This window comes from Momordica charantia (genome assembly GCF_013281855.1).
Source record: "Momordica charantia cultivar OHB3-1 chromosome 7 unlocalized genomic scaffold, Mcharantia_2.0 BLBB01000007.1, whole genome shotgun sequence".
In the NCBI taxonomy this organism is placed as follows: domain Eukaryota; kingdom Viridiplantae; phylum Streptophyta; class Magnoliopsida; order Cucurbitales; family Cucurbitaceae; genus Momordica; species Momordica charantia.
The window spans coordinates 18,544,929-18,558,562 of NW_028275165.1; the positions used below are offsets into that span (position 1 = coordinate 18,544,929).

General features: G+C 33.0%; 2 protein-coding genes and 2 pseudogenes across 3 annotated transcripts; all 4 read right to left on the reverse strand.

The window, feature by feature from the left end:
* Positions 1 to 207: 207 nt before the first annotated feature.
* LOC111009753 (1-aminocyclopropane-1-carboxylate oxidase homolog 1-like) lies at positions 208 to 2,921 on the reverse strand (annotated as a pseudogene). Its single transcript, XR_015792265.1, has 2 exons — positions 1,865 to 2,921; positions 208 to 560 (listed from the first exon to the last, which is right to left on the reverse strand). The product of XR_015792265.1 is annotated as a 1-aminocyclopropane-1-carboxylate oxidase homolog 1-like (transcript).
* Positions 2,922 to 3,454: 533 nt separating this feature from the next.
* Positions 3,455 to 5,648, reverse strand: LOC111009754 (1-aminocyclopropane-1-carboxylate oxidase homolog 3-like). The gene is made up of 2 exons (XM_088126632.1): positions 4,664 to 5,648; positions 3,455 to 3,888 (listed from the first exon to the last, which is right to left on the reverse strand). The coding sequence occupies exons 1-2, from the start codon at positions 4,976 to 4,978 to the stop codon at positions 3,649 to 3,651; spliced, it is 555 nt and encodes a 184-aa protein (XP_087982758.1). The 5' UTR covers positions 4,979 to 5,648; the 3' UTR covers positions 3,455 to 3,648.
* Positions 4,985 to 5,595, reverse strand: LOC148210496 (1-aminocyclopropane-1-carboxylate oxidase homolog pseudogene; annotated as a pseudogene).
* Positions 5,649 to 10,092: 4,444 nt separating the features above from the next.
* LOC111009916 (1-aminocyclopropane-1-carboxylate oxidase homolog 1) lies at positions 10,093 to 12,469 on the reverse strand. Its single transcript, XM_022283153.2, has 2 exons — positions 11,427 to 12,469; positions 10,093 to 10,489 (listed from the first exon to the last, which is right to left on the reverse strand). The coding sequence occupies exons 1-2, from the start codon at positions 12,303 to 12,305 to the stop codon at positions 10,232 to 10,234; spliced, it is 1,137 nt and encodes a 378-aa protein (XP_022138845.1). The 5' UTR covers positions 12,306 to 12,469; the 3' UTR covers positions 10,093 to 10,231.
* Positions 12,470 to 13,634: the final 1,165 nt, after the last annotated feature.

Here is a 13,634-nt window from a genome sequence, read left to right on the forward strand (position 1 = left end):
CATCGCTAAATGGTAATTGACATATACTTCCAACTACAAGGTTGTGAGTTCGAATCACCTCCCTAACATGTTGTACTAAAAAAAATCTAATTAGATTATGATACGTAAAAGTCTCGTAAAAAAAATATATTTTATCATGTGATTGATAGATTTGTTATTGTTTAGGTCATATCTACCATAGCTGAAAAGCCCCATAAAAATAAAAAGTGCACAGAAACTAGAAAGATAGATTATTAAGGGGATATTATAATACCATGTTCCTCGAATCAAAATACATTATACATTATTGAAATTTAAAGACATGTCCAAAGTTTGAAATGTTCGAGTCCAGAGATCCCATTAAGACCTTGTTCATAATAGTGAGCCACGTAGTCTTTAATGGTGGTTTCTCTATAAATGGCAGGATTTTGGTCTGAAATTAACTCTTTAATTGGTCCATAAACTCTACCATTCTCCGGCGGGAGATTGCACCTGAAAAAACATGCCACTGAAATTCTTGGCCCTATTTTCTTTGCCATAACTCTGTGATTCACACTTTTGAACCTGTCATTGGAAATCAGCTGAAAAAAGAATACCAAATAGCATCACTTCAACTAGCCAAAACTAAATCTTTTGGTATTTCAATTTTGTTCTGGATGCTTTAATAGTTTTAATTTCTTCTTTTATATGTTGAACTATTTTCTCCTTAAGTTTTTGTAACGTTAAAATTAATTATCAAATTAGTTATATAACGTCAAAATTCACCCTATTAATTGAGATAAAATACTTTATATTTTAATTTGGTGAAAATAAACCTTCCACTTAACCTTAATTACTTTACGTGTGAGCATTAACATGTAGGGTAAAAATTTTAACTCACCACCGATAGGTGCCTTAAAGACTTTTTTTTTTTTTTTTTTGAGATGGTGCCTTAAAGACTTAAAGCTTAGGTTGACTTTGGCATATTTTTTTTAAGCTCAAATAAATACTTGCAATTGGTAACTTACAATTTCGACATCTCTAAACTCATATTTCTTCGCTAGAAAAAAAATTGAAAAGCACAATTTGGTACTTTAGAATTTTAAGTGATTTGAAATGAATTTGATTGTTCGATGCCTCATAATTTTAGATAAAAATTCAAATCGGTAAAAGATTTTTTTGAATCAAAATGGTTTGGTTCAATTTTATGGATTTCATAGAATTTCAAAATAAATTACTTATTCAACTTTATCATAATTTAATAGGTAATTAAGAAAATTTATATAAAAAGCCTAAATTAATTTTTTTTTTCATTTCAAATCATTATAGTTCCAAACAACAATTTTAAATTAGGTCTTAGATTTAATGCACCGTTCACTTACCCACAAATCGTAATCAAGAAATTGTAATGAAAACTTTCATTCGTGTTTACGAAGAATGAAATCAAATAGTAGTACCATCTCAAATTTTGTAACCTCATTACTTAAATCGTGTATTCATTACACTCCTACCACCAATCAATCTCATTCATATTCCTTATTCCGTGGTTTCCACATATTATTATAATTAATTTACAATTTTTAATCTTTCTCTCTTATCTATTAATTAGACTCGTACAATTTTTAATTAATTTTTTTATACTTTTATAATTTCTTCTCTATTTAGAGTTCAATTTAGTTGATAGGATTTTATTATATAATATTGTAAATTAATATTAATTAATATGAACATATTTTTTTTATACAGAAATTATTATTTTTAGATATTAGAATAATTATTATATTAATTTTACTTTAATTATTCATTATTTATTAATATTAATGAATAAATCGAGGGTTAAGATCCAAAGGATTTTGACTCGAATACTTCGAAATGTTGTAAGGGTGAAAATGAAATTGAGGCTTACCTGCAAGAAATCGCCAACGTTGACAACAAGAGCACCATCAACCGGAGAAACATCGACCCACCGATCCCCACGGCGGACCTGGAGGCCGCCGATCTGGTCCTGCAGCAGCACCGTCAAAAAACTGCTGTCGGAATGATCGGTGGTTCCCCAAGTGAGCTCCGGCTCCGGACACGGCGGATAGTAATGGCTGAACATCACCATTCCGTCCCCACAGCCCATCTCTCTCAGCCGATTCGGCCCCACCCCAAAGCCTCCGACGCCAATTCCATCAGAAACTGCCCCAATTACAACACCCTTTTCGAATACTCCGCCGTGATTTCCCTACAAGCCAAGGGTATGTCCTCCGGCTCTGCCCCACGAGGGGCCACCACGCAGCTCAGCGTATCCCTCCAGTTCGTCGAAACCCCTCTGTACAAATCGAAATTCGTGTTGAAAAGTACCTTTCTGGCCACGAAATCGCGCGAGTACAGTTTCCTCTTGATCTCGTCGTCTTCCTCGTGAAACCGCCGCGTTCCGTTGATCATCTCCGCCGTCACGCTCGACGGAATCCCGTGGTTGATGATTTGAAAGAACCCCCAATTTTCGCAAGCGGCTCGGATCTGATCGATTGTCTTCCCTCGCGATTGGGGGTTTTGGGCCGTCGATTCCAGATCTATAATTGGGATCCCTAAATTGGAGTTGTCGGATTCAGACGCTGCAGCCATCGCCGCCGCCGGGGATTCGATGGGCGACGTCGGATCATCGTGGATGAAGATTTTGGGGATTTTGGTAAGGCCTGAATCGACTAAACCCTTGACTCCCAGTTTGGTTTCGTCGAAAGCTTTGAGCTCTGTTTGGCGGTCGTAGCCGTTGGGATTTGTTTCTCCATTGCAACTCTTCATCATCTTCTTCTTCTTCGGATTCTTTTGGACTATTTTTCTCAGTCGGTAGCATTTTTAAATAGGATTGATTAATGCGAAGCTTCAATTATTGATAATATAATAATCAAACATTGTGGATCTTTAATAAACTTAAATTAATTGGTAATGGAACGTGACGGGTTTATTAGATAACATATAATACAATTAACATGACATAGTGGATAATCAATGATATTTTAGCCTTAACAAGTCATCTCGGCTAATCACGTTCGCTTCTCAGATTTAACTTTCATTGGCCTAAATAATCGTCAAATTCCTACTATCACCCTAAACTGTTGGGATAAAGCAATATAAGTTATTGTGTCTTTCCTGTCTTTTTCTTTGTATTGTGGCTTAATATAACTATGGAAGAAGAAATTATTTGGAGTGTCTGATTTTCCAACCATACCAAATAAATATTTATAAAAAATTTAAAAATTATACCAAGAAATTTGGGGCAATTACATAAATAATGTAAAAATTGGTTAATAATTATATAGCGGTACAGTTTAAAATTTTTAAAATAATAATATTCAAAGCAAAATCAAACTCAAAGTCTCATCCAAATTACAACACAAAAAAGTCCAGCCTACGGAACGAACAAACAAAAAAAGTAAGCAACATTTTTTTAAATATATATTAATTTATTTTATGTAATGTAATTTCTCAAGTAACCACTTATATGTGAATATGAATAAAAGAAAAATAATGGTCATGAATATAATTTATCGATAAATAGTATTTATATCCATCATAAAAACGACTGTAAAATACAAGTCAATCACAAATCATAAAGTCTTGTATTAGCATCCTGTACTGATCACAATGTTGACCAGTCTAACATGTCAATGTTCAAAAATCTAAAATGTTACATGTCTTCCATGTTCAAAGTGCAGAGATTCCATTGAGGCCCTTTTGATTGAAGTGAGCCACGTAGTTGTTGAGGGTTGTTTCTTTGTAAATGGCAGGATTTTGCTCTGAAATTAACTCCTTAATTGGTCCATAAACTTTATCAGTCTCCGGCGGAGAATTGCACCTAAAAAAACATGCCACCGAAATTCTTGGCCCCATCCTCTTCGCCATCACCCTATGATCCACACTTATGAACCTGTCGTTGGAAATCAGCTGCAAAACAATACCAAAGGTTTTCAACAACCCAAAACTACTTTTATCATCTACCAATGTTTTAATACTTTAAATCCTTCCTATATATATTGAATTAATTCTTCTTGTCAATATCATAACTGAGAGATCCAAAATTTTATATTAGAAGGAAAACAAATTCATATAAACATATAAAAGAAAAATATCAATTTTAATCGTGAATTGTTATCTTAAACTTTCAATTACATTAAATTGTACCTTAAATTTGGATACATGTTGTTGCAATCTTCAACTTACTTGAAAAAAGTACGGCAAATTTTAAAAAATTGTTGAAAAATATTTCTATAGGTGTCAAATGAGTTATAAGATAGGTATTTGATATTAAATTAATAGGATTTAAACAAAAAGAATATATACTGAAGGAGGTTTTGTTTTTTCTTGAAATTTGTAAGTTTTGATAGAATCAGTGAATTATTTTTACCTTACCCTACTTCAAACTTGAATTTTATTAAATTAATCAGCTTTTCTACCATGTTTTTTTATTTAAATTAATAAGTGAATTAACCATATTGAGTAAAAATTACAACATTTATTTAATTTTATGATTCAATTTAATGAAATTAAAAGTTAGTAATTATTTACAACTTCATAAAAATTACTACATCACCTAAACCCCATATGTCGATAACTTATTAGATAATATCTTAAAAGTGTAATAAATCCAAAACTTTTAATATCGTGCTAATGAATTAATTTTTTTTTTTAAATTCAATAATTTATTAGATAAAGTAAAGACCTGCAATAAATCCCCAACGTTGACAACAAGAGCACCATCGACCGGAGAAACATGGAGCCACCGATCTCCACGGCGAACTTGGAGGCCGCCGATCTGGTCCTGCAGCAGCACCGTCAGAAAACTGCTGTCGGAATGTTCGGTGGTTCCCCAGGTGAGGTCCGGCTCCGGGCACGGCGGATAGTAATGGCAAAACATCATCATTCCGTCCCCACAACCCATTTCTCTCAGCCGATTCGGCCCCAACCCCAAAGCCTCCGACACCAACTCTATCAGAAACTGCCCCAATTCCAACACCCTTTTCGAGAACTCCACCATAATTGCCTACAGATTAAGGGTATGTCCTCCGGCTCTGCCCCACGAGGCGCCACCAAGCAGCTGAATGTGTCCCTCCAATTCGTCGAAACCCCATTGTACAAATCGAAATTCGTTGTGAATTTTACCTTTCTGCTAAAATCGCGCGAGTACAGGTTCCTCTTGATTTCATCGTCTTCCTCGTGAAACCGCCGCGTTCCGTTGATCATCTCCGCCGTGACGCTCGAGGGAATCCCGTGGTTTATGATATGGAAGAACCCCCAATTTTCACAAGCGTCTCGGATTTGATCGATGGTCTTCCCTCGCGATTGGGGGTTTTGGGCCGTCGATTCCAGATCTATTATTGGGATCCCCAAATCTGACTCGCCGGATTCAGATACCGCCGCCGCCGCCGCCGGTGATTCGATGGGCGACGTCTGGCTGTCGTGGATGAAGATTCTTGGGATTTTGGTAAGCCCTGAATCGGCTAAACCCTTCACTCCCAATTTGGATTCGTCGAAAGCTTTGAGCTCTGTTAGACGATCGTAACCGTCATCGTTAGACGAAAGATTTGTTTCTCTATGGCAACTGTTCATCTTCTTCTGTTTCTTTTGGATGATTTTTCTCAGTCGGTATCCCATTTTTAAATAGGATACTGTAGACTTATTTGATTAACGTGAATATTTAATTATTGATAATATAATAATCAAACATCGTGGATCTTTCCTAAGCTTAAATTAACTGGTGATGGAACGTGACAGGTTTATTAGATAAATTATAATAAAATTAACATGACTTGGTGGATAATCAATTGATATTTTAGCCCATAGCTTAGCTTGAGTAGGAATGAAGCTCTGTTGACCACCTGTCGGGTCTGTAAATCACGCCTTTCTCAGAGGAATCGTACGTGGCACTCTCTTCTCATATGGCTTCGTCATAGCATTAGGACCTCTCCTTTCCTTTGACCAATGGACCCTCAAACTAACGTATCATCTATTTCTATTCTTTGGTAAAGCACTTTATTTTCCTTCGTTGATTGATTCAAGGTAGCTGTAGCTTACTTCCAAATCCAAGCGCTAGCAATAGAAGCCAATCGTCAAGAGCTAATTTTGGAGTCGGTATCAAGTAAGGATGAATAAATCATCATTCAACTCAAAAAATTAGTTAAATTTAATTCGTATATATATATATATTCTTAATGGAACTTATGGGTTCCAAATCCCCGCTCTCAACTAAAAAAAATCAATATTTTAGTCCTCATTTAATGATCAAGCATCTTCTAAATAACAAAAAAAAATTTAACCCTGATTCCACGTCATCGTTACAAGAAATATGCTGTTATTACTAGTTGAAAAGATTTTGCAATCTTGTGTGGTGTAAATGTTGGCAGATGATGACTTTTTGTTCGAACTCAAAAAATAATTATAATGATTCTTGTTTTCTATTATTTAGAAGAAAAAAAAAATTGAAAAGATCTTTGAAAAAAGGTATGTATCTTTTAAATTTTGATAAGCATAATTTAAAACTTTTTTATCAAATTACTTATAAAACATTAATTATAAGGGTGAGGAAAAGAAAAGTTAAAAAGAAAACTCTAATACCAAAAGCGAGGAGTAATTGACATATATCTCCCGTACAGAATTTTAGAACGAGAAAACTTGAAAAGTCAAAAATTGAGGGAGATATTAGAAAGAGATATTAGAAAGAGATAGAAAAGTTAGGAGGAAAAGATTAGCGAGAGAATGGTAACTTCACTTGTCAATTGTAAATTTGTTTTTTTAAGAGAGTGAGAGTAAATTGTATTGAAAATAGATCTTAAATTTTATTTTGAAAAATAGATCTAAAATGTTAGTTTTAAAAATAGACCTTAAATTTTGTTTTTGAAAAATAAACATCCAATTTTTATTTTGAAAAATTGGCCTTCATTTTTCTTTTGTTGGCAAAATAGACAAACTAATACCAAACTTGTACATATGTGCCAAGTCATGCTTCCTACTAGCTTTTTGAACTCATTTATTGTTTTTTTTTTTACGATCCTTATGTTTGGTTGTTAGTTTGTTAAGGAAAAGATATGATGATCATTTAAATTAAATATATAAAAACATATAAAGTTAACCAATGATAATGTCCATATGACTTATTTTTAACTGTATAACATAGAACTTGATGCCTTCAAATGACGTCAATCAATTTATTTGAGTACTGTTAGTAGTAGTAATATAAGCCATAAAAAAAGATAGAATTAATTTTTGATAGCTTAGATTGATTGTTGAATCATGATCATGCCACCGTGACAAACATTTGAAGCTAATACCAATATACATGAAATGAGGACACTCGGGATAATTGACCACCATGGAAAGAGGCTATTACGATGTTCCTCAAATACAAACTTAGAGACATATCCAGATTTTTATATGTGCTCTCCCATGTTCAAATTTTGACGTGCTCAAGTGCAGAGACGATTCCATTGAGACCTTTTTCATTGTAGTGAGCCATGTAGCCCATCTGTAAATAGGGTTTTGCTTTGAAATTAAACTCCTTAATTGGTCCATAAATTCTACCATTCTTCAGTGGACAATTGTACATGAGAAAACATTTCATCAAAATTCTTGGCCCTATCCTTTTCGTCATCACTCTCTGATTCACACTTCTAAACCTGTAGTTGGAAATCAACTGCAAAACAATATCAAACAACAAAACCCAAAAGTATAGACTTTTATCACATACTAATGTATTTTAATAGGTTTTAATTTTCAGTGGCCTTGTTTCAGTAATATTGGCTACTGTTCATCATCTTTTACGATATCTTAAGTGCATTTCTGACTATGGAATTTGAACTTTTGTTCATGCAGATTGGAGTTCATGTCCTGATACTTGTCATTCTTATACTAGTTGTTGCATCTTCTTAGGTGATTCTTTGACTTTTTGGAAGTCTAAAAGGAAGACCACGATCTCTCTGAGTTTGAATATCGTGCTCTTGTTGGTGTTACTAGTGAATTTGTATGAGTTATTCAACTACTTGCTGATCTTCGTATCCGTTCACTTCCTTGCTATTGTGTTTTGTGACAATAAAGTTGTTGTCTCAATAGCTTCCAACCCGATCTAATTTCATGTGAACATACTAATGGTTGTGGATGGGTTTTTTAAACTTCTTCCTATTCGTTCGTCTCTTCAGTTGGCTGATATGTTCACTAACACTTTGGGCTCTACTCAACTATGTCAAAGGGAGTTTTAGTGATTTTGAATTATTAATAGTGAGATGTTTAATTCAAATCATATATGTGTATATTTAAGAGGTGAATCAATTTTTCCACCCCAAAGATCCAAAATTTTATGTCAAATGGGGCACAAATTCATATAAATGTAAGGTAAAAATATAAATTTCAAATGTGAACTTGACCATGTGTATCACTTTTTCAATTACTAAAATTACATTTTACACTAATATGTGTGGCAATAATATTCACCTACTTTATCAAGGGTGGCAAATTTTACCTTTGAGATTTTCATTTGAAAATTTGTTTTAAAAAAAAATCTCGCGTGTCAAATGAGTTATAAAACATATATTTGACATGAAATTGATAGAATTTAGACAAAAACGATAAATTAAACTAGATTTTTTTATGTTGAAATTGGTAAGTTTTGACAAAGTTAGTTAATGGTGGGTTTTGTGCATTTATCCAATTTAATTTGATAAAAGCTTGATTCTTATTAAATTAATTAGTTTTTTTTTACATTATTTTTTTGTTTTTATTAATGGATGAATGAAGAGAAATTGAATAGAATTTATAAATTGCAACACTTATCATCTAAGTTTGGTGTTGAATTTGATGAAATTAAAAATTTATGGTGAAAATTGATACAAATTATCACATTCAAGAATATAAAAATGTTCTTTTTCCAAATATTAATCTTAATTAGATGCATTTATTATAAACATTAATAAACTTTTTTTAGTATAACATGTGGGGGTGGGGATCTAACTCACAACCTCTTGGTTAAAAATATATGTCAATTACCGTAAAGTTATACTCGTTTTGACTAAACAATAATATTGAAAATCAAACTATACTAAATAATTACATATAATATTACACTACATGAATTTTGACTTGCGTCTATGTTACAAATATTAAAAGTTATTTTACATCAAATATTATGAATAGATGTGTTTGATATTAGTTTGTTAAAATAAAATAGGATTGAATTGTCTATATAAATATATATAAAAAAAGATATTAAAATTTGAATATTTTGTAAATTTTATAATAAAGTTGAAATTATTTTTGTATAAATAAGTTAATGAAGAAACTAAAACAAAACTATAATACAAAATATTCCAATTTTGTATTAATGGATGAATTTAAATATATTAAAAAAGCATGGTCTATAATATAAACTTATTCGATATAAAAGTTTAAATTATTTATTCCAGTGAAAAGATATTTTTTTAACTATAAAAAGTAGAAATTATAAAAAAGATATTTTTTTAACTATAAAAGGTAGAAATTATAAAAAAAGAATATAGAAATAAAATTTCGCAACACATATGATTGGAACAAAGTATCTCATGTCATATGAAACATGTGCACCTACGACAACAGAGCTAAAGCTAAGGGTTCACGGCTATTTTTTTTTAGTACAACACGAGCTATGCTTGCCTTGACAGATTCATGGCTAATAAAATGCATATATATAATATTTAATAAAAAATTTAGAAACGGGAAATGGAATAGGTTACCAGCCTGTTTTTCCAGAAAATAAGAAATGGAAATAAAATACAAGAAACAAAACCGAATATATATTTGCCGACATTCCGATGGAAATCATCGGCAAATATAAATTTTTTCCCAACGTTTTTGTAGAAACGTCGGCAAAACTTATAATTATCCATATAATTTTATTTCTGTCCGGAGAAAATGACTTCTCCCTACAATTTTTTTAAGGAAAAATTTCGTTGGAAAAGAAATAAACTTTTTTAATGCACTCAATTTTGTCCTAATCTATTTTTTAAAAGAGGATAGTTTCTTGAACATTTCTTCTTTTTTAAAACTTAATCTCGACAAATTTTTACGTTATTTTAAATTTTGTTCCATCAACTTTCTATTCAAAATATTGATTTAGCCTAAATAAAATGGAGCAAAACAAAAGTCATTGAAAGTGACTGTTATAGTTACAGTTACAGTGATCTTCAAATCCATTGTTATATTGCACAAGACATATTTGATTATGAAGTTTAATATAAAATGTAATGATCATCTTCACCATAGTAGCTCATAGTTTGAAGTGTTCAAGTGCAGAGACTCCATTAAGGCCCTTTGAATAGTAATGTGCCACAAAGTTCTTGATGGTTGTTTCTCTGTACAGTGGTGGATTCTCCTCAGAAATCAACTCCTTAATCGGTCCATAAACTTTCAACTCACTCTCCGGTGGACAATTGTACCTAAAAAAACATGCCACTGAAATTCTTGGCCCTTCCTTTTTTGCTATCACCCTATGCTTCACACTCTTAAACCTACCATTAGAAATCAGCTGGAAAACACAACCAACAAAATCAAGATTTTAAATGTCGATGTTGAGAAAAATGTTGAGGTCTCAATTTTATGGAATCAAGATCTATAGATATTTCTGTAAAAGTTAGAAAAATTAAAAAATCATAAAAAAATATTTAAATTAACAAATAAACATTTTTTCTATTCATAAAATTTAAAATAATTAATATTAATACTATGTATATCCAAGTGACATTTTGTCAATCTTTTTTTAATATGACGGAAATGTCGATTTATATCTTACGTCGATGTCGAACCTATGAATATATGGAAATATCGACGTAGTGGCATGAACAAATATTTTTAAAAAACATAAAAATTATATAATTTGAGGCAATTACATAAATATTTATAAGTTAAATATGTATTTTCAAATATGGGATAAAGTCTAAATTTTTGAAAATGACACTATTCAAATCAAAGTGAAATACAGGAGGGGAAAAAAAGTCACATATATTAAATTTATTCTATGTAATATAATTTCACAACAAAATTTGAGGAAGTCAGCATTAAACAAGTTTCTTTTTACACAGCTGACCATAAAGTTTAAAAGTTGTTGGTTCGAATCATCACCTTATACCTAATAGATACTAAAAAAACAAATAAAGGTTAAATTACGAATTTAGTTTATAAAAATTTTAAAGTTTGTGTCTACATCCCTTATCGGCTGACACAAAATTGTGAAATTAAAATTCACAAATTTATTAGACTTTCCTTAAAACTTTCAATAACTGATATGAGTAGACACAAGTCTAAAAATTTTGGTACTAAACTCAAATTAAACTTTTTTTAAAAAAAAATACAAAACAAAACAAGAAATCGCTATGGAATAAATTTTTAAATTTTTGGTTAATAACTAAAAAATAAAAAAATATGAAAGAAGGAAGAAACAGGATCATAAGTTTGAATGGGCTTGCCTGTAACATATCGCCAAGGTTAACAACAAGAGCTCCATCGACCGGAGGAACGTCGACCCACCGCTCTCCACGGCGGACTTGGAGGCCGCCGATTTGGTCCTGCAGCAGCACCGTCAGAAAACTGCTATCGGAATGGTCACTGGTTCCCAAAGTGAGCTCCGGCTCAGGGCACGCCGGGTAGTAATGCCCAAACAGAACCAGCCCCTCGCCGCACCCCATCTCCTTCAACCGGTCCGGCCCGACCCCCAATCCTTCCGACACCAATTCCAGCAGATTCCGCCCCAATTCCATCACCCTCGCCGAGTAATTAAGGACACTGTCCCTACAGATTAAGGGCACCTCCTCCGGCCGGGCTCCCCGCGGAGCAATCACGCAGGTGATCGTGTCCCTCCAGTTGGTGGCAGCGGCCTGAAACAGATCGAAATTGGTGTTGTAGAGTACCTTTTTCGTGTAGTCGCGAGAGTAGAGATTCCTCTTCTGCTCACCGTCTTGCTCGTGGAACCGCCGGATTCCGTCGAGCATCTCCGCCGCGACCTCTGAGGGGACGCCGTGGTTGAGGACTTGGAAGAACCCCCAATTTTCGCAGGCGTCGCGGATTTGGTCGATCACGGCGGCGCGCGATTGGGGGTTTTGGGCCGCTGCTTGCAAATCGATGATGGGGATTGTGAAATTGGAGTCGTCGGATGGTGGTGGATCGGAGGAGTTCCGATTTTGGTGGATGAAGATTCTTGGGACCTTGGTGAACCCTAGGTCTACCAGGCCTTTTACCCCCAATTTGGATCCGTCTAAAGCTTTCAAATCCCTTTGCCGGTCGTAATTACCGTCGTCGGAGAAGAGGATTTCGACCGGAATTTTTTCTCCGTTGCGATTGTCCACCATTTTTGTTTTCTGTGGGTAGCCGACTGGGCTCTGCAAATGGATTTTCTTTATTTTTCTCAGTGGCTGTGGTTCAGACTTAAATTCCACTCCAGACCTTAAATCATATTTGACTTTAACACTGATGAAGTTTGGCGGTGAATATTAAGATTTGGCATCCTTATTTAATTTATGGGTATTGGCTCTTCAATCTTGTGGTCTTCATTTTCTCCCAACTGTCATTTGGGCCTTAATGATATGGACACTACTTCAATTGTGGCCCAGCCCCCGTGGCATTTTCTCATTAATACAAAAGTTCTTTTCTTTAAATAAAAAAAAAATTCAAAATTGCACTAATATTATACGAGTGATATTAGAGAATGACGTTTAATCATATCAAAATTACTCCCAACCATCCCAATGCTAGTAAGTTAGTAGCAAGTAATTCCTTTGTAGAATTGCAAGAATCACATTCATATTATATTTGAAAAAGATTGATTCTTTAAAATGTATATATTAAATTTACATCATATATTGTGTTATTTCCCTTCCGTAGCTCATATTTCTTTCTAATATATCATTCTTTTAGCTTAATCAACTAATGGTGTAAGTAATTTTGTGCGACATATATTTCAATCAAAATATAGTGGATTTGCTTCTTTTTCAAATCAATATCTCATTTCTAAAATCTATATCATGTCTCTTATATCTCATAACCATCATAGTATGCACTAATTTGATGGAATTTGATGGAATGCGTCTACCAGTTACATTTCTGGATTGTCACATTGATCAATAAATCGTGAGTTTGAATTTCTGCCACATTTATTAAAAAAAAAAGCATCCCTCCTAATGACTCCTCTTTATAATCTACGTTCCAACTTCCAAGAAAGAACGAGGAGGGAGGGAAAAAAATACTTTTTATCTTTCCTCTTCCAACTTTTCCACTCTTAGCCTAACTTTCTTTCTTTGACCTTTTGTCTCTCCAAGCTTATTTTTCTGTCTAAAATTTCTCTTTCTAACATTTTCTCTCTCTAAAACTTCTTTACTTACAACTTATCTTTCTCTCTCGCCTCAACATTATTCTAGAATTAGAATAAAATCATTATAATAATTATTATTATTAAATAAATTTTGACTTACTAAATAAAACCAATAACCAAAATTTAAATAAACAATCAACGGGAAAAAAAAAAAGGAAAGAAGATTAACGAGGTCATAATAATGCATTATAAATCATTGAAAAAATAATGCAGAGAACATGATTTTCTTTATATATAACTTCCCTTTTAACCTTGATTTCCATTTCCCACCGTCTCCTTCGCTTTGAAGAAATGTCTCATTTCCAAATTT